At 51.0% G+C, this 19324-nt stretch overlaps 1 protein-coding gene across 2 annotated transcripts in view; it reads right to left on the bottom strand.

The window, feature by feature from the left end:
* Nucleotides 1–3579: 3579 nt before the first annotated feature.
* The window catches only part of RAB6B (RAB6B, member RAS oncogene family), a 46477-nt gene continuing 30732 nt past the window's right edge, over nucleotides 3580–19324 (bottom strand). The window contains exons 3-8 of one of the 2 annotated variants that reach the window (XM_036332559.1): nucleotides 11912–11965; nucleotides 11603–11708; nucleotides 10829–10940; nucleotides 9722–9815; nucleotides 6094–6160; nucleotides 3580–3923 (exon numbers count right to left, since the gene is read on the bottom strand). In XM_036332559.1, the coding sequence (XP_036188452.1) occupies nucleotides 3859–3923; nucleotides 6094–6160; nucleotides 9722–9815; nucleotides 10829–10940; nucleotides 11603–11708; nucleotides 11912–11965 (498 nt within the window). In that variant the 3' untranslated portion in view covers nucleotides 3580–3858. Of the gene's footprint in view, nucleotides 3924–6093; nucleotides 6161–6204; nucleotides 6438–9721; nucleotides 9816–10828; nucleotides 10941–11602; nucleotides 11709–11911; nucleotides 11966–19324 lie in introns of those variants that run through there. The other variant, XM_036332558.1, reaches the window with a different exon arrangement.

Below are 19324 nucleotides of genomic sequence, written 5' to 3'. Positions count from 1 at the left end.
CCGCTGTAGCCGGGTGACAATGCCTCACATTCTTGGGGAAGAGGTAGTTTGGAAACTAGTGAGCATACAACCCAGCTTGGTTGATGCAGACAGACAGACTTCTACTTATCTGCCCCTCATGCGGCTCAGACACGCCTCACAGTCCTCGGCTGCCTGTTCTCACATTCTGAGTCCTCACCTGCCTTCGCTGTGTGAAGGAATGAGGCTACTCTGCCTGCAGGACACCGAAGCCAGCGGTGTCATAGTTGTCACATCTGGTCCCTGAGGGCAGGGGCTCCAACACTGGCCGCCATCAAGATGTGTCTGCATCCTTAGCTACCCCCATTGCAAGCCTTGTTTCTGTTGCCTGAGACACCTGAACTGACCTGGCCATTGCTCCTCGGACCGGGGAACAGTACAGAATTTTGGAGGATGCTGACAGGAAGGGAGCAGTGATGGGAAGAGAGTGGTGACCGTGAGAGCAGGGGGGCCTCTGGCAAAAGAAACTTGCTTATATCAGTCAGCAAGCGAGCTCACCCTGGATGACACAACTGCACCTCTAGCACTCAAGATGCTCCTGTCACACTCATTCTGTCGCGTGCACATTTCAATATGCATCTGCTTTTTCCATCTTAGGCTCAATTTTTCAGTGCCTGCGAAACAGGAGCTTTACCGACAGCTTTTCTTTGACATCCCCAAAGGGGGGGGGGGGGGAAGAGCGCCTAAAGAAGATGAATCCACTCATCTAGTCAGGGCTAGTCTTGGAGGAGAGGGACTGAACTACTGGTGAACAGAGATCATTTCCCAAAAGGAGTCCTCCACTTTGCCGTGTACTAGCCCATCAGGATTCAGCAAAGATGTCAGTCACTGGGGATGCCGAGGCAATGCCAAGACCTAACCTGGTCATTTCATTATTGAGCCTGAACTCTCTGAGTTGAGATCCTACCTATCAGCAAGAGGACAGTGATGGCACCTGCCTGCTGAACACGAGGGCCAAAGAACAGTGCACTTCTGTGCAAGAGCTCTGGCTGCCCTACCAGGCACCAGGAAATGTGGGGGGAAAGGAGGGTCCTGGAATGGAATGGCACCACCGAGATGGGAGGACAAGATGGGGCAACTGCCCTCACCTTCAGAGGCCCACAGGGCTGGGGAGAGCCTGGACTCCAAGGAGAGGGTGTTGTACCTGCTACAAAAGGCAGGGCTCACAGAGGCCACATCAAAGCAAACAGTCTTGCCGAACCGGTTTGGCTCAGTGGATAGAGCATCGGCCTGCGGACTCAGGGGTCCTGGGTTCAATTCCGATCAAGGGCATGTACCTTGGTTGCGGGCACATCCCCACTGGGGGGCGTGCAGGAGGCAGCTGATTGATCTCTCTCATCGATGTTTCTGGCTCTCTATCCCTCTCCCTTCTTCTCTGTAAAAAATCAATAAAATATATTTTAAAAAAAAAAGCAAACAGTCTTTATTGTGTCTCTTCCTGCTCCTGTAGGCTGTGATGGAACAGAGTTCATGGTGCCTTGGATACGTGTGCACATGAGAAAGGAACTGAGTTTCTACTTTTTTTCTTTACAGGAATGTTTTAAGAAAAGCTACTCTTTAGTACAAAGAAAATAAAAATCCACCGTACATTCATTCCACTGAGACCCAGGGCAGATCCCTGCAAATGGGGGCTGTCCCAGAGGCCACAAGCAATGGCCCTCGCTGCCACCCAGGCCGGATGCTGTAACATGGGCTCCGGTAAATTCTCACGAGGTAAGTAAGCACTCTTCCAACGAGCACCACTGGGGGGTGTGCCATGGTGGGGGGTGCTGGCCCACGAGGCATGCACACCCGTGCATATAAGTACATAGAAGGAGAAATGGTGCACATATTCCCGTGGGCTATTTTTGCCTGTAGTTTAACACATCTATGTAATTATTTTATTGATGGCAAGACAATCACAAGTTTTTTGACAATATTAAGTACTTCTTATTTCAACACGTCGCAGTACTTTTGAATTTTCAAAACTGTTATCACAACGCAAGTTCCAACTTGAGAGCAGGAAGAACAAGGGTATACGTTGAGCACATGTACCTCTGTGGGAATGTGTGTGGAAGGTGTATACACAAGTCTATCTCTATATATAATTATGTACACACATATAAAAACTAAACACACAACACTGGAATTACGTTCGTACGTTGGTCTTTGCCTTTAGGAAGAGGAGCTCAGCGGGAATTCTGCTCCCTCTTTTCTCCACCTGAAGATAAATTTCTCTTTAAAGACCAGCTCTGACGCTCCATCTCCTTAGCTGACCATGTGTGGCAGGCCCACTGGACAAACAGCAGTGGGTCCTGCCAGGTTTCGCTGCCCTTACTGGCTGCCATTTTGGATGCGTTTCTGAGAAGTTCCAAGATTCATTGCAATCACTTGTTTGAGCACTGCTTTGTGGAGGAATTCACACCCCAGATGGCCCTTTAGCTCACCTATGACATGCCCAACAGCAGCCTGGAGGAAGTCAGCGCCAGCTTGGAGGGCGGGGTTTACTGTTTTTTGGCCAGAGCTGCTGTTCTCTGCCTGGCTTTTTCTCAGGCTCGGGGCTGGTGAGTCTGGGTCTATTTGGAATACAGGCCAATCACTTAGTGAGAAGAGAGAGTTCACTTCAGAGATTTTACAGGTGCTCAGACTTAGCCCTTCGCAGAAATGAGTCAAAAATGGCAAAGGTCTGGGCAGAGAGACCCCACCGCAGCCCTACTCTCAGGCAACGACATCAGCAAAAGATTGCGCGCCCAACTGCACCGCGCCAGTGGGGCAAAGCACATCAAGAAGTCAGCTTTTCCAGAACAGCACTGAGACCTGAGGACATGGGTCTTCAAGGTGGTGGTTCTGCAGACAACACTCCCTGAGGCCACACAGTCTCTTTGCTCTGCCCTTAGATTCAACCCAGATATGTGTGCTGAACGCTGGGCCGGGTGGTTAAGACATGTTCAGAAGTACGCACGGTGCCCCAAGTCTACGAACCAACTACACATCAACATGACCCACAGTTGCCAACAGCACCCCATCCTTCCTTCCAGGGACCTCTTGCTCTGCCAATCACTGAGCGGGCCACAGAGAACACAAGGGTGCCTGTGGCAAGTGCCCTGCCCAGCCCCACCTTCAAGGCTTCTCAGGGAGGGGAAGGGAGGGGCAGCCGTAACTGCAGTGGGGCCTGGGGCAGGGCTCCCTGCTGTCCAGGAGACCTTAATGTCAGCTCGGGGCAAGCCTGGTGTCCCATTCTGGCCACGGAAGAAGGACAGGGTCAGAGCTGCCTCCTCAGAGGCTGCTTTGTTCAGTGTTTGATTTAACCAGGTAGGACCTGTTCGGTGGGACCTGGTTGGTCAGGGCAGGATGGCCCAGGATTGGAGCCTAATTAGGTTGCTCAGTTAATGTTTTAGTTTATTGGGCTGGGGGGGTGGGAGGAGGGCAGAGTCAATGAAGAGTTGAAAGAGGACAGGAAGGAGGAGGTGTGTGGAAAAGGTTCTCTGTAAGTTTACAAATATACAAAAACAAAAAAGCACATCTTTCAAATAAAAATGACTACATTTTTATCTGGCAAAAAGTTGTATACACATGATTTAATTTTTTTTTTTTAAATTTTAACCGTTTTTGGCAATCTTAATAAAGTACAATATATTACAACCAAACCAAAAAATAGTTGTTTGAGTAACAGCTGTTAAGAGTGACGTGATCCCTGATGCCCAGCCTCCCTCCCCACCCCACCCTACTCCTAGAGACAGAGAGAAAAGAAAAATCCTCCCATCTGGATAAGCTTGTTTCCCACCCCCCTTAGGAAGCTAACCAATAGGAAGCAACACAACAAGCGAGAAGTGTCGGAGGAAGCCTTCAAGTCAGGCTGCATTAGCAGGAGCAGCCGCCTTCGCTGGCTGGGGGCTCCTGGGGTTTGTCCAGCTTGATGTCGATCACTGCAGGGGGCTGGGCTAAGGAAGAGGACTCTCACAGAGAAGCTGCCACCCGGCCTCACGCCCTCCCTGTGTACCCCTCAGCCGCCCTGCCCAGCCCCTCTTTCCCTCCACAAACACCTGACTCTGCTTGGCCTGGGGAGGGAGGAGGCAGGGCCCCAGCTCCCACCCTTCCTAGCCCACCCCAAAGTGCACTAGAGGTAGAGAGCCTGGATCCCACATCTGGAAGCACAGGGCTCCTTGGGCCTCGCCCTAGTCTGCTGCAGCAGCATGGACCCCTCAAGCTCTCCGGTCAGTGTGTCACTTAGACTTGGAGGATGCCATGTCCCTGTGGAAGGGCCTCAGCACAGCCCCCTCTCCAGCCTTTAATCGGTGCCCAGGGACTGTAGGCTGGAGAAGCACCCATCAGAACTACCAGAGCAGTGGGTTCAAACTGCAGAGACGGGCTGTTCCCTCTGCCCTCAGCAGGTTAGAAACTATCATGCCAGGCCGATCGCAGTTGAGCACCAGGCCCTCCACACCACACAGAATGACTCTGCCTGGCCAGGCTCCGGGGCCGAGGCCGGCTGTGGGACTGCACTGGGGTCGGGGGAAGGGGTGGGAGGTATAAGGCCTGCTATGGGAGCTGTTGCTGGCATCCTAGGGATGTTTTTGTGGCCCCTGTTTAAGGACTATGGGAGAGATTCTTCTGGCTTTAAGCACAGTCGGCCCTGGGTGCCCACAGGCTCTGCATCTGTGGGTGGATTCAACTAATTGTGAATAAAAAATATTTGGAAAAAAATGTTGCTGACGTGTGCAGTTAAGACTACAACGCTTGCATCTGAACTGAACATGTACATTATTTTTTGTCATTGTTTCCTAAACACTACAGTTAACAACTATTTACATAGCATTTACATTGCATTAGATATTATAAGTAGTTTGGAGATGATGTAAAGTATATGGGAGGATGTGCATAGGTTATATGCAGGTGCTACGCCATGTTATTGCAGGGACTTGAGCATCGTGGAGCTTGATATCCAGGAGGTGGGGGGAGATCCTAGAACCAATCCCCTGTAGATACAGAGGGATGACTGTACTAGAAAAAGCCACGCTTCTCCTAAAGATCAGTTTCCCTCCTTGCCATTTGTTGGCCATTCAGCCATGGCATATATTTTGAGTATGACGTCATCTTTCTTGTCCTTGTTTTCCTACCTTTATTTTACCTGTGCCCTGATTTTCTCGTGTGTGTGTGTGTACACATATACATTTTTATCTTGTTTGTGTGTGTGTGTGTATCTGTATCAATATATCTATATCTATATCAACATATCTGTATACACATTTTTCATAACGTAACAGAGTATAAATAAACAAGTACATCTATCTATATATAAAAGCCTAATATGCAAAGTGTCCCCTCGGGAGTTTGACCAACCGGGAGTTCGATCGCTCACTATGACATGCACTGACCACCAGGGAGCAGCGCGGAACGAAGGGAGGCCCCAGCCAGCAGCCACTAGGGACCCTACTTGTGCGTGAATTTTGTGCACTTGGCCTCTAGTAGATAATAAATAACTACTTTCTTCCTAATTGGGCAAATCAGACGATCTCTCTGAACCTCAATGTCAGCTTCTGGTGTTGCCTGTGGTGTGGGGTGGACCATGTGAGTGGCGTGTGACCCTGTCCTGGAAGCAGTGGGGAGTGCAGGGGCTGTGCAGGGCTGGGCCGAGGAAGCAGGCAGGACGCGGGAGGAGGCATCTGTTGGAGGGCTGCCTCATGTACGCAGAGTAGGCTGAACCGTGTTGAAATCATATGTGACTGTAAAGAGAGAAGCCCTCCCTGCAGTGGCGACTCTACTTACACCATGAAAAGCAGATTGGTGTCCACTGTAAATAAGGGCAGCATCACTATGTCTCACTCCCCGCCCCTCCCACCACTCCATGCACATCCCTCTGGTATCCCACCCTGTTTGGGAGGTGACAGCTTAGGTGGTTCGAGCTGGATGGGTCTTAAAGACCTTGGAGCTCAGCCTCGTCCCTGCTCAGAGCCCCACACCATATCCATCAGCGGGAAGCTGGGCTGGAGGCAAGGCCAGTGCTCATCCACTGCTTTGAAGTACTAAGAGGATAACTAGATGGGTAAATGGCTTCTCCAGCACATCTCTCAATCACTCGTCAAGGAAAAAGGATACTCCCTTCTTTACTTTTCTCCTGAACATTCTCCATTCCAGGCAGAGCCGATGCCACACGTCGAAAGAGCTGGAGACAGGGGGAGATGCAGCATGAGCCCCCCACACCCTTCTTTCCCTCCTGCTCCCACTGTGTCTCCACCCTCTTGCCTCTACTCACCCTGCGGTTGGGCTTCACTGTCCTGTCTGACCCACTGACTGTGTCCTGGAGGGTAGGGGCTGCATCGACTTCTCTCTCCCCAACCCCCGGTGCCTCTCACAGCGTTGGGCCTCGGCAGGCCTCTTACCCAGCAGGCTGGCCAGGGGTCATGAAGAGCTGAGCTTGGGTCATGGTGTCTGAAAGGGACCTATCTCAGTGCAGATAATGACTTAGACCAGCAGTGGGCAACCCCTGGCATGCATGCCAAACATGGCACGTCAGTAACTTTTGCTGGCACGCAAAACCCTCTCTTATAATCTTCCATTTACAATTTTTTTCTTAATATCAACTTTTTTATTTTTCAGATAAATTCAGTGTAGGTGCACCTTAGATACATAAATAATTTTACATAACAAGTTATCTTAAAGACCATAGACATAGATTAATGAGAGAGGGGAAGAGCAATTTCTATGCCTCTTGCCTTAACTCTCCCTCCCTTCCTAGATTTGACCAGTGTTTTGGTTTCATCCACATATGCTTGTGAATCTTTGTTCTCAGTGATGAATTTTGTTAAGTCTCGTAATAGGAGTAGCCTGACGGATGAAAGTAGTAGCTCGTGCATATCTCTGAAGGTCACGAAATATAAACCTGATGTAAAATCTGTCATCAGTGATGCAACAGCAAAAATCCCACTGATAATATCAAACAAAGTCATAAAGTTTTCTGGCGGACTATCAGTGTACACGTATACATTAAAAAATAAATGTATTTTTCATCATCATATACTGTGTTTTTGTCGCTTGAATGAATTTTATTTCTTCAAGATTCTTCACATACATACACCTTAAGAGATATCAAGTAGGCGTAACATGTTCTCAAAAAATTAGGGTTGGCACGCAGAAGAATTTTGAGTCAGAGATTTTGCTGGTTTTGGCACGCACTCACAAAAAGGTTGCCCACCCCTGACCTAGACCCTGGGAGACAGCCCTTAGGAGGGCTTCTGTCCCGCTGCCCACGTAGGGACCAGGTGTGGGGAACCAACTTCCCTCCTGCCCTTGAGACAAATGAGCCTCTCAGGGAGTCCTGCACGTTCACAGGCGTCAAAGCAGCTGGGCACTGGGAGCCAGGGCCACCCAGTCACAGCAGAGAGACTTTTCTGAGAGAAGAACACAGGAGTGTGAACGTGGTATTGTGGGTTTGTTTGGGTATGGCCGTGTGATGTGTATACTGTGTGGAATATGTGTGGTGTGTGGTGTCTGTGTGTGTGTGCATTTGTGTAAGTGTGTGGGGGCGTGTGTGCGGTGTGTATGTACACATGTGGGGTTTCTGTGCGTGTAAGTGTGTAAGTGCATGGGGAGAAATGTGTGGGGTGTATGTGTGCTGGGGCGGGGTGCACAGGAGTGTCAGGTAGGAGGTGACAGTAAGTACAGAGCGGAAGTACAAGGCACCAGAAGATTCTGAATGCTCCCCTTTTCCCCACGGACACCAACTGCAGGAACTCAGTGGGCTCTGGGCTTACAGCTTCTCTGAGGACAGGGTGAGTCTTAGTCCGGGGTTCACCCAGAGACCAGCCTTATCGGAGCACCAGGCTGGGTGAGGGCCCTGCGGAGCACCCAGGGCCAAAGGCAGTGAGGGCCTGAGTGGTGAAGCCACTGGCCTGCCTGGCAGGGTGTGGGCCCTGTGGGTGCTGCAGAAAGGGCTCTGAGTGGGGCAGGCAGGATCGGGCGAGGGTGCAGAGGGCCTGGGTCGCTCCTCCGAGCTTTCCTTTGTGGCCCTGACCCAGGCAGCCCTGCTCTGAGCGTCAAAATGGTCACAGCTTCTACCAATGGCCAAGCTGACGGTTAGAAGGCAGCTCTTGGGGGTCACACGTGGGTCTCTGAGAGCAGATATGATCAGGGTTAGGGCCCTGGAGACCCCTCTGAACCACACAGGGTCTCAACTGACCACACTGAACTCCTGCTCAGACCATTGTGGGGCTCCAGACCATTCTAGGAAGGGAGGCATCAGCGTCTCCCTGACCCTGACCGCTGCCTGCCCTCTGCGCCCCGCCCCCCAGGACTTTCCATTCAGGTGCAAAGGGCAGCAGCCAGTGTCTCCTGTATGCCGCCAGGGACAGGGACGGGTAGCTCCCTCCTCCAGGAGACACCACGGCAGCCTGGCCTTACAATGAAGGAGGCTGGGAAGGGGGTGCGAATGAATGGAGACATTGTAGTCCTTTAGGGGACTGAGTCCTGGAGCTTGGGGCTCCCACTCTGTCTCTGCTCCTCTGCCACCTTCCCCACGGCCACTGGCACTGTCCGCATGGCGTGAATCTTCACCGCACCCGGGCCAAGGCTGCATGGGCAGCTTGTCTAGTGTTCCCCGAGCACCAATGGGGATGGCGGGCAGAAGTGACACCCCAGCCAAGCCATGCTCCCCACTTGGTGTCCCCTCCCCAGGCCACAGGCACCCCTCCTGCCCCGCCTTTGCTCATGCTGTTCCCCTGGCCTGGATATCCTCCCTCCTCGTCACCTCTTCAAGTCTCTCAGGGGCAGCGGCTCCTAACCTTCTGTGAACCACAGACCCCTCTGGCAGTCTGGTGACACCTACACATGCCTTCTCACTGTGTGACATCAACGACACAGGAGCATAAAGGAAGCCACTTAGTATTGACATACACTTCTAAGATCTTTAAAGACACAAACTAGTGACAAAGCATGAACGTGTAAAACAGCAAGAGCTGGCAGGGTGTCTAATAACCACCGTGATACTGAAGCAGTGACGGGTGTCAAGTTCAAGATACCGTAACACACTGCAAGGCGATAAGAACACAGCCGTGATCCCTGAGTGATAAAGCCACAGGGCTGCTGCTGGGACAGGCTTGCTGCCTACACTCATCGCTGAAGGTAACAACACTACAGAGCACTTAGAAGTTAGTGCCGACAAAACCGTGCTTTTCCCAACCCAAGTCCGCTGACCTGCTGCATTGCACCATGGGCTTCTTGGGAATATGGACCCTCTATGGCTCCTCTGATGGTTCTGCTTCACCAGGCCTGTCCCCTCCTGAGAGCTCCAGCACACCCCAGGTGGGCTCCTTTCTCCAAGCCTGCCTGACCCTGCAACCCCTGAGCTCTGCCAAGCACAAGGCATGAACCCCTGCACCGCCATCCCCAGCCACTAGGGAAACGGTGCTTCTTTCAGCCCCCCGGAAGCTGGTGACTGACGCTCGCACATGCTCCAGGGCCTTGGGGCTGGCTGCTGTATGGCACCTCATGATGACATTCTCCAGACACGCCCTGAGGGCCAGTGCTCCTTCCTTCTCACATGCGTTACCACCTCTGGGTAAGCTTGTTCCCCAGGAGGTGGGCTTATGGGCACTCTGGTTGGCTACCCCAACCTAGTCACTAGCCCATTGGGGAGAGACAGGGCTGAACCCAAGGCTGACCATGCCGGAAGCCACACGTGGGCCCTATGGCCAAGCTTGACCAGGGATCAGCACCAGGTGCATCCTACCTGCTTCACGTTGTAGCCGGTCTTCGCACTGGTCTCGATGAACATGACGCTCAGCTCTTTGGCGCGCTGCTCCCCCTCCTCGATGGTTATCTGCCTGCAGATGAGGGAAGGGGAACATCAGTTGGGTAGAGAGCAGCCCCTGGGAGAGGTAGAGGGAACAGCCTGAGAGGAGGGGGCCACCCAGCAGGGCGGAGGAGCCGACCAGGATGAAGGGGACACAGGGCACAGCAAGCCCCTTCTCTCCTCCTTCTGCAGTATCTTCCCCTTGGGAAGCAGGCCCTGTGGCAGGTGGGTGGAGCTGTCCCACAGCTGCCTTTCCCAATAGCGGCCACGGCCAGAGACTACATGTGTAAAGTGCTGCAGGCCACATACCACCTCTCTGGCTGGTGTCATCAGTCCTGTTTCCCGAATGAGAGCACTGAGGTTAAAGGGCCTGCTCCAAGTCGCCTACTTAGCAGAGGAGCTAGGCTTCGAGCCCCATTTTCTTCACGTCAGGAGGAGGATTCTAACAAAACAGTCTCTAACTCAGATTATTCCTTAAATGGTTAGAGTATATTTCAGGAAGCCCACAAGCTGGGTCCCCTCAGATAAGTGGACAAATGTATGTAAGTCAACTCTGTGCCCTGGAGCAGCCTCTTCAGAGTGTCACATCCAGACACAGCGCCAGACCTGAACTTCTGAGGTTAACACGTGGGACCAGGACCTCCAGACCCACACCCACACCGGTGCGGGCATGTCACGGGGCAGAGACACAGCACAAGCAGAAGTCGGCAGGAGCCTGCAGCTGTATTGCTGGTTGTGGCCAGTTCCCCAGACCATGCGCTGCTGGGCTGGGCCAGGTGCACGGGGCTCCATGAAGACCATGCACAGAGGAGCACCCTGGAACTGCCCCTGCCGGCAGTGCGAGGTGGGGCCTCAGAGATGACGAGGGCAGGGGTCTACCAGGGGCTTTCAAAGCCTCCAGCAACCCGCCGGTACCTTTCCAAGATGCATGGGAAGAGCACAGGCAGAGAGGGTGCTCACTACCCAGGCACCCCAGAACTCCTTGTCCAGGAGGAGTTGCGGAGGTGTGGAGGGTGGGCCCAGCCTGCCAGCCCCTGATCCTACCTCTTGTCAGCCAGGTCCGTCTTGTTGCCCACCAGCATGATGATAACGTCGCTGCCCCTCTCCGTCCTGACGTCATCAATCCACTTAGAGGTCTGCTGGAAGGAGTTGAGGTCTGGAGGTGGAAAGCGGGGATAGAACTGGGAGTGAGATACAGCCCCCACTGGGAGAGGGGAAAGGTGGGAAGGGGCAGCAGGCATACCAGACCCCGGGAGGGGCTGGAGCAGAGGCCACACAGGCCAGTGGGTCTGGGCCTTCCACAGGAGGCCCAGGAGGGTTTGTGGAGCTGCTGCCCCAGGGTCCTGGAGAGCCCCTGGCATTGCTGAGTCACTCTCTGGCGGAGAGAATTTACCCCGCCTGGAAGGTGACAGGGTCATGATTTGCTATGTGGACTAGTGGGAGCCTGGTGAGGGGCTGGGATGCCAGCGGACAGAGCCACAGCTGCTGGGGCAAACTTGCCCAGGGACCAGTGTCTTCTCCCACCTTGACACACAAGCACAGAAGTTGCTCTGCAGAGGTCTTCCTGGCAGCCAAGGCCAACAAGGGTGCAGAGGGGCGGGGAGCAGGGCCAACCTGCACAACCATGATTGGCGCAGGAGGGCGGGGAAGTGGAAAACACGCTGTGTTCAAAGGCAACTAACCCCCCAGTGGCAAGCACCTGCCTTCCTGCATTCAGACAGTAAGAGTGGGCATGTGTATATACACACACACATGCTGCAAACTGGCTGGGGCTCCACTCGGGCCCCGGAGCCCCTGGGAGCCAGGACCCACACTCACTAGTGATGTCGTACACCACGACGGCCACCGTGGAGTCCCGGATGTAGCTGGGGATCAGGCTGCGGAACCTCTCCTGGCCCGCTGTGTCCCAGAGCTGCAGTCGCACCTGTGGCAGGGAGGGCAGGGGGGTCAGCAGGGGCAGCCAGGTCCTCATGGTGGGGGTGGGGAGTGGGCGAGGTCCTGCTTCTGTGATGCTGGCACTGCCAGCTCTGGGGCAGGCATGGGCTCTCAGGGGTGCCCAGCTAAGGGTCCAGGTGATAGGTCAAAGGAGCACTCCCTGTCCTCCATGTTTTAAAGTCGGGCACTCACCGTACGATCCTCCAAGTACATGGTTTTTGACAAGAAGTCAATTCCAATGGTTGCCTGTTAGAGAAAAGCAGAGAGGTCAGAACTGAAGTCTTGGGCAAAGGGGCAAAAGCTCAGTGATTCAGGTAGTGACTGCAGAAAAATGGGGGACACCCATGCCAAATGCCAGGTGGGTCCTGCTCTGTTGTTCCTGGTTCCCACTTTCTCAACAGTGAACCTTCTCATCCCTCTCAGAGGAAGTGAGTTTGAGCTAAATCAAGATGAGGACAGGGTTTGTTTTGTTTGTTTGTTTGTTTGTTTGTTTGTTTGTTTGTTGAGTGATAGAAAAGGGCAGGGATGAGAAAACTGGGTGAGAAGGTTTCCCCAGGAACAAGGCCAGAAAGGGCCAGCTAGAATGAACGTCATCCCGGGACTTAAGATGACGGAGGGAAAAAACAAAAAAAATCTACCTCAAAGTTTAAATATGGTAAGTAACCCTTCCAAAAATATTAGCTGCCCATAACTGAATTGCCTATTAAAATAAAACTCAACACCGTTCAAAGGAAGGTAAGAGAATCCACGAATCCCTACAACAATCTCCCCTACACAATAAAAAAAGGATCAGACATTGTAAGGAAGCAGGAAATTCAAGCCACAATCAAAACAACAACTCAATAGAAACAGACCCCAGATAACCCAGATATTGGATTAGCAGACAGGACTTTTAAATAACGGATATAAATGTTAAAATATAAAGGAAAAGGTGAATATGATAGGCAAATTTCAAGAAATATAAGAAAATGCTAAAAGGAAAAAAATGAAATCTTAACACTAAAAAATACAATACCTAAAATAAAAATACATCGAATTTAAGTAGGAAAGGTCAGTGAACTGAAGAGAGGCCCAAAGAAATTGTTCAAACTGAAGCACAGAGAGAAAAAAGATGTAATAAAAGTGAAGACAGGATCAAGAGCTTCTAGGACAATATCAAGTGACGTGACATTACATGCAATTAGGCTCTTATAAAAAGAATAGAAACAAAATCAGCCAAAAAATGTTTTAAAAAATAACAGTCAAAATTTTTCCCAATTTGATTAGAAACACCAACCCACAGTACCAAGAAGCTCAGTGAACCTAAAACAGGATAAATACAAAGAAAACAACACCCACGCATATCATAGTCAAGTTGCTAGAAACCAAAGATAAAGAAAAAGCCTTACCAGTAGCCAGAAATAGAAAACACATTATATGCAAGGAAACAATGACAAGAATGATAGCTGATTTCTCGTCAGAACAATGTAGGACAGAAGACAATGGAACAAACCTTTAAAGTTCCAAAAGAAACAACAAGCATCATGCCAACCTAGAATTCTATATCCAGTGAAAACTTTAACAATGAAGGCAAAACAAAAACGTTTTCAGATAAGGGAAAGCTGTGATAGTTTGTAACCAGTGGGCCCTCATTACAGGACATGCTTTAGGATGAAGGGAAATTTTTTTTTAAAAAATATATTTTATTGATTTTTTACAGAGAGGAAGGAAGAGGGATAGTTAGAAACACAGATGAGAGAGAAATATCCATCAGCTGCCTCCTGCACACCCCCTACTGGGAATGTGCCCGCAACTAAGGTACATGCCCTTGACCGGATTCGAACCTGGGACCTTTCAGTCCGCAGGCTGACGATCTATCCACTGAGCCACAGCGGCTAGGGCATGAAGGGAAATTTTAAAGATGGAAATTTAAATCTTTAAAGAAGGAACACAAGCACCAGAAATGATAAATCTATGGGTTTTATTTAAAGAACATGTGACTTGTCCTTGATCACCTCCTGCTTCCACCCATAGAATTCTCCCCTCTATTTTGCCCCTGCCACATCCTCAGCAAAAATTACTCTCAGAAGATGGCCTAAAATCCTACTTTACAATAGCAGGAATAAACCACTTCAATTCCTTCTTTGGTTTTACACTCTAATATAACAATAACCGCTGTAACAATGACTAAACATCGGAGTACTGATCATTTGCCAGCTACTGTGCTAAGTGCTGTACATGCATTATTTAATCCTGATAACCTATGCTAGGGGTCATGTTCATTAGTATTCATATGTCACTGGTAAGAAAACTGAGTACAAGAGTGCTTTCCCAGCGTCAACAGCTGGAAGTGGCAGAGCCAGGATTTAAAAAGTACAGTATTTGCACAGTTGTCTACATGTTCCTGGCTTTATCCCTACATCCTTCCAGGTTCTAAGTACTTCTTTGCTCCTGTTCAAAGCTAGCCTCTCCTTTATTCTTGAAAATGAATTTTACTCCCTATGTCTAGTAATTTTTACTTATATCCTACACATTGTGATTAAGACTATGGATTTCTGTTTGTTCCTTTGGAAGAACATTGGTTGAACTGTGACCAGGTGTTTCTGGGAAAGGCTGCATATTCTAGCCCAGGGGTGGGCAAACTTTTTGACTCGAGGGCCACAATGGGTTCTTAAACTGGACCGGAGGGCCGGAACAAAAGCATGGATGGAGTGTTTGTGTGAACTAATATAAATTCAAAGTAAACATCATTACATAAAAGAGTACGGTCTTTTTTTTTTAGTTTTATTCATTTCAAACGGGCCGGATCCGGCCCGCAGGCCGTAGTTTGCCCACGGCTGTTCTAGCCCAAGCATGCCAAACTTGTGGCCCGCGGGCTGCATGCCTCGTTTATTTGGCCCGTGTTAGCCTTTGAGTTTGACATGCTTGTTCTAGCCCCTAGTAGAGATCCATAAAGCACACTGGCATAGTAAAGGCTCTGAAAAGTCCTGCTCTGAAGAAACATGAACAATTTCATGTAACCCAACGTTTCCCAAGCTTCTTTGCCCTGGGAATCTTTGTGCTTATAATTCCTCCTAACATCCTAGTGTTTCCAGAACTTCAGGAAAGGCTGACCCTCAAAGGGGTGGGTTCTAAAGGAGACCACATCCCTCTTCTAGCTCGCCTTAGAGCAGCGGTTCTCAACCTGTGGGTCGTGACCCCTTTGGGGGTCGAACGACCCTTTCACAGGGGTTGCCTAAGACCATCGGAAAACACATATATAATTACATATTGTTTTTGTGATTAATCAGTATGCTTTAATTATGTTCAATTTGTAACAATGAAATTGGGGGTCACCACAACATGAGGAACTGTATTAAAGGGTTGCGGCATTAGGAAGGTTGAGAACCACTACCTTAGAGTCTTGGTCAAAGCATTCGTTCTTTGTACTTCATTTCCACTTATAAGGTATGGAGTAAATTATTATTATTATTACTTTTTAAATATATTTTTATTGATTTCAGAGAGGAAGGGAGAGGGAGAGAGAGATAGAAACATCAATGATGAGAGAGAATCACTGATGGGTTGCCTCCTGCATGCCCCCCACTGGGGATCGAGCCCGAAACCTGGGCATATGCCCTTGACCGGAATTGAACCTGGGACCCTTAAGTCCACAGGCCGATGCTCTATGCACTGAGCCAAACCAGCCAGGGCTGGAGTACATTATTCTTGCTGGTAACTAGGCCACAGGGATGTAAAGAGGATATCAGGACAAATGAACAGCAGGCTTGACTTTGGGGACTTGCCCGCCAGTCCATGGCCATCACCATCCCCTCTCCTCCTGAGCAGTACTGCAGGAGCCTCCTGGAATGCCCTCTGGGGAGGCTGGGCTGCACTCTGCTGTGATTGGGTCGCCCCAAACCTGGCAATGCTTATTTATTCCTTTAATATCATCTTGCTGGCAAACGGTACTGCTTATGAAAAATGGCAGGTACTTCATTTTATACAAAACACAAGGAACGTAACAAGCCCAGATTTCATAGCCACATCCACATTTATCTTCTAAAGGTGGTATTAAGCAGTGTCAAAGGGGGCTCACACACACAGTGCAGACTGTACATCACACGCCTCCATCTGTACAAAACCTTCCACTGCCTAGCGGATCCCCAAGGGAAGAGATGTTCCCTGTGGCACTTGTTGAAATCTTCTTTGCTATGTGCATTTATTATGAAATATATTTTGCATCCACATTCTGACAAGACACAGTAATAAAGTCAGCAGCGGAAATTTGCATGGTCATTTGCATAAATTGACTCAAGACTCTCCTCAGGAAGAGAAGTCATGAAAAGGAGTGTATGTGTGTCTTTTTGTAGCCTTGGCCAGGCCCTGGCCCGTGGCTGGGGAAGCATCCCTAAGTGGCAGAAAGCAGCTGGGCCTGACAAGCCCTCGACAATGGAGCTGCTGTTTGTGCTCCACACCACCAACCATTAGATGAGAGTATCAGGGTAAAGTCATGCAAATTAGCATGCAAATGAGGTTGGCAAAACTTAAGCATTCAGACTGGCAAGCAGGTGCTGTGGGGAAGGAGACAGCAATCCCTGGAAAACATGCTGGGCTGGGTCTGTCCTTGCCAGCAGCTATGTGCTCTGGGGAAGGGGATGCGGGGTACGAGACACAGCGCAGGTACCTCAACTTCAAAGTCTACACAGTCCTGGTGGCCACTTTCCTTTAAGTGGAGAGTGGCTTGTGCTAGTCAACACCCAATGAAATATTTGTTGATTGCTCTTTTATTTCCTGACTGTGGTCTGAAACATCAACCAAACAACATGCACCTTCCAACTTTACATAAGGGGTTACATTTCATCAAAACCAGTCAATCTGCTCATGGATCCCTGAGCAGTCTCCTGAAGGGCCACATAAAGATCCAAGTGCATACCAGTGGTCGGTAAACTGAGGCTCGCGAGCCACATGCGGCTCTTTGGCCCCTTGAGTGTGGCCACGAAGTTCTAATTGCACTGTACGTGCACGCCCGCACGTGGTATTTTGTGGAAGAGCCACACTCAAGGGGCCGCAGTTTGCCAACCACTGGCATAAGCCGTCTTTAATCATTAGGGCAAAAGATGCTCCAGGTGGTGGACTTTGAGGTTGTCTAAGAGCTACCTAAGTGTAGCCTACAAAGTGAATTAGGAAGGATTACTACAATATGGGGCAGAGAATTGCATCATGGATCCATTCAACTTAGGAAATGTAGCTACCAGGGACTTACCAGTAGCTACTGGCAGGCCCTGGGGAGATGCCACCCATTACCCGCTGGCAACCTCTTACTCCCTTGCTTGCCTAGAGACTGTAAAAGCGAAATTCTGCTTTCCCAGCCTCCCCAGAGGTTAAGGGCGATGATGTGACCCAATTCTGGCCAATAAGACATAAGCCACAGTCTGCTCGGAGGGAGAGGGCATTCTAGGGTAGCTCTTGCTTTCTTTTACTGTCTTGGATGCAGATGTGCCGCCTGGAGCAACAACAGCAAGCCTGAGTGAAGACGAGAACCCACACAGCAAGAAGGCGGAACAGCATGAGAGCAAGGGCCTGGGGTCTGACGGCATCACTGCACAGCTGTGCCACCTCAGGTCTCACCACGACTTCCTGCATCTGGGAAACCAAAGCCTTTCTTTGTTTAAGCCACTTTGTCAGCTTTCTGTACGAGGTGACCATATTCCTAATTTATACATGCTCATCAAAAGAGAGGGAGAGAAAGGCAGCAGAGAGGAGGGAGGACAAGAAAAGGTGTCAGAGCAAGGGCAAGTCTGGACCAGGTTAATGTCTATAGGGAGCACTTGGATGACTGGCAGTGCCCTAGTGGGTCTAAGGGCAGGGTCATCTCGCCAAGCTGACCAGCATTCAGGGGTATTTCACCCCTGGACCCGTTGCCCCTTGTCTAACTGCACCTCCCCACACCCATCAGGGAAACCCCTCTCTCCTGGTTGTCTCTCCACTGCTGTGAGCTCTGTGAGGGCTCATTCATCTCCTTGCAGTGGCCCATTGACAGAAAGATGCTCAGCATCTTATTTCCAAAGGCCCCATCCTTTCCTTTCCCTGGCCCCAGCAGGGGAGGCCAGTATGCATGAGTGTGTGCATGAGTGTGTGCATGAGTGTGTATTCAAGGAGGATATTCGGGTTGACCCATACCCAGGTCCCCTTTCCTCACCGATCCCCTCTTCAGGCCCACCAGCAAAGGCGATGTGGGGGCATCTTAGGTGTGGGGCTTGGCTGCCCACCCCTGGCAACCCCCAGACTAGCTGCCTGAGTCTGGCTGGACAAGGAGCAGAACTTGGTGCCCCAGAAAGAGTTTAGAGCATCGAACCCCACACAGGACAAAGCACCCCTGTCCACACACTGTGATTCCTGTCAAATGCCCCGCCCAGAGCCCCTAGGATGTGCTGCTGCGCCCAGCTGGAGCCCAGCTCCTCCGAAAGGCAGCCCCGCACTGCAGGGTTGAGTCCTTAGGGTGGAGACAGACACTGGTCTGGGGGCTGCAGAGCAGAGGGATGGGCCAGAGTCAATGACCGGGCTGCAGTGAACCTAACTGCTTTATTAAATCAGCTCACAGCGTTACACACAGAAACATCTGATTGTTTTGCAAAACCTTGTGAGAACAGAGAGACATGCTGCCCAGACAGGGTCCTGGGGAAATGGCTTCCCCGGGTCGGATGCAGCAGGTGAAGGGCTGGAGGGGCCTGGGGGCCTGGAGGGGCCTGGGGGCCTGGAGGGGTCCAGGCTGGGAGGTGAGGTGAGGGCAGACCATTCCGAGGCCTAGGCCAGAGAGTCTGGTCCTAAGTGGGATCAGACCGAGAGGTGCTAGAGCCCAGCATTGGGTTGAAGAGTGTCCCCCAAAATTCTGTCCACCTGGAACCTCAGAATGTGACCTTTCTGGAAAAAGGGTCTTTGTGGATGTAAGTAGTTAAGGATCTTATGATGAAAAATCATCCTGGATTCAGGGTGGGCCCCTAAATCCAGTGACTGGTGTCCTCATGAGGAGAGAAGAGGATGCACAGAGACACGAAGTGAAGGCCACATGGAGATGGAGGCGGGCAATAGGGCTACGCAGCCCCACACCAAGGAACGCCCGCAGCCCTGGAAGCTGCACTGGGCAAGGATCCTCTCCCAGAGCCTCTGCAGGGAGCGTGGCTCTGCCACAACTTGACTACAGACTTCTAGCCTCCAGAACTGTGGAAGGATCATTCCTGTTGTTTTAAGCCACCCTGTCTGTGATAATTTGTGGTGGCAGCCCCAGGAAGCTAATACAGACCCAGGAGCTGCAGAGGAAAGCCTCGGGCAGCTCAGGCAGATTGCCAGGGGTGAGAGCGCCTCAGGCAACCGCTCTGCCTGCGAGGGCTCCATGGACTCAGCTTCCGTCCCCTTCCCTTGGCTCCCGGGGTCCCCAGGAGCGCCCCCATGCAGGTAAAGCTCCGAGTTCCTCCAGAAATGCTCCTCCACTCCGGGAAGCAGCAAGGCAGGTGCCAGCAGGCCGGGCCCCTCTCCTGGGGCAGCCCAATCGGCTAGGGGCGGGCGGTCCAGGGATGGGCCAGTGGCTCCAGCCTTGGCTATAAGTTCATCGCAATCACCTCCGAGGTTTAAAAAATACTAATGACT

This window comes from Myotis myotis, unplaced genomic scaffold, assembly GCF_014108235.1.
Source record: "Myotis myotis isolate mMyoMyo1 unplaced genomic scaffold, mMyoMyo1.p scaffold_m19_p_13, whole genome shotgun sequence".
Taxonomy (NCBI): Eukaryota; Metazoa; Chordata; class Mammalia; order Chiroptera; family Vespertilionidae; genus Myotis; species Myotis myotis.
Note: the sequence above shows the minus strand (reverse complement) of the source record. Positions and strands in the feature narration are given on the sequence as shown.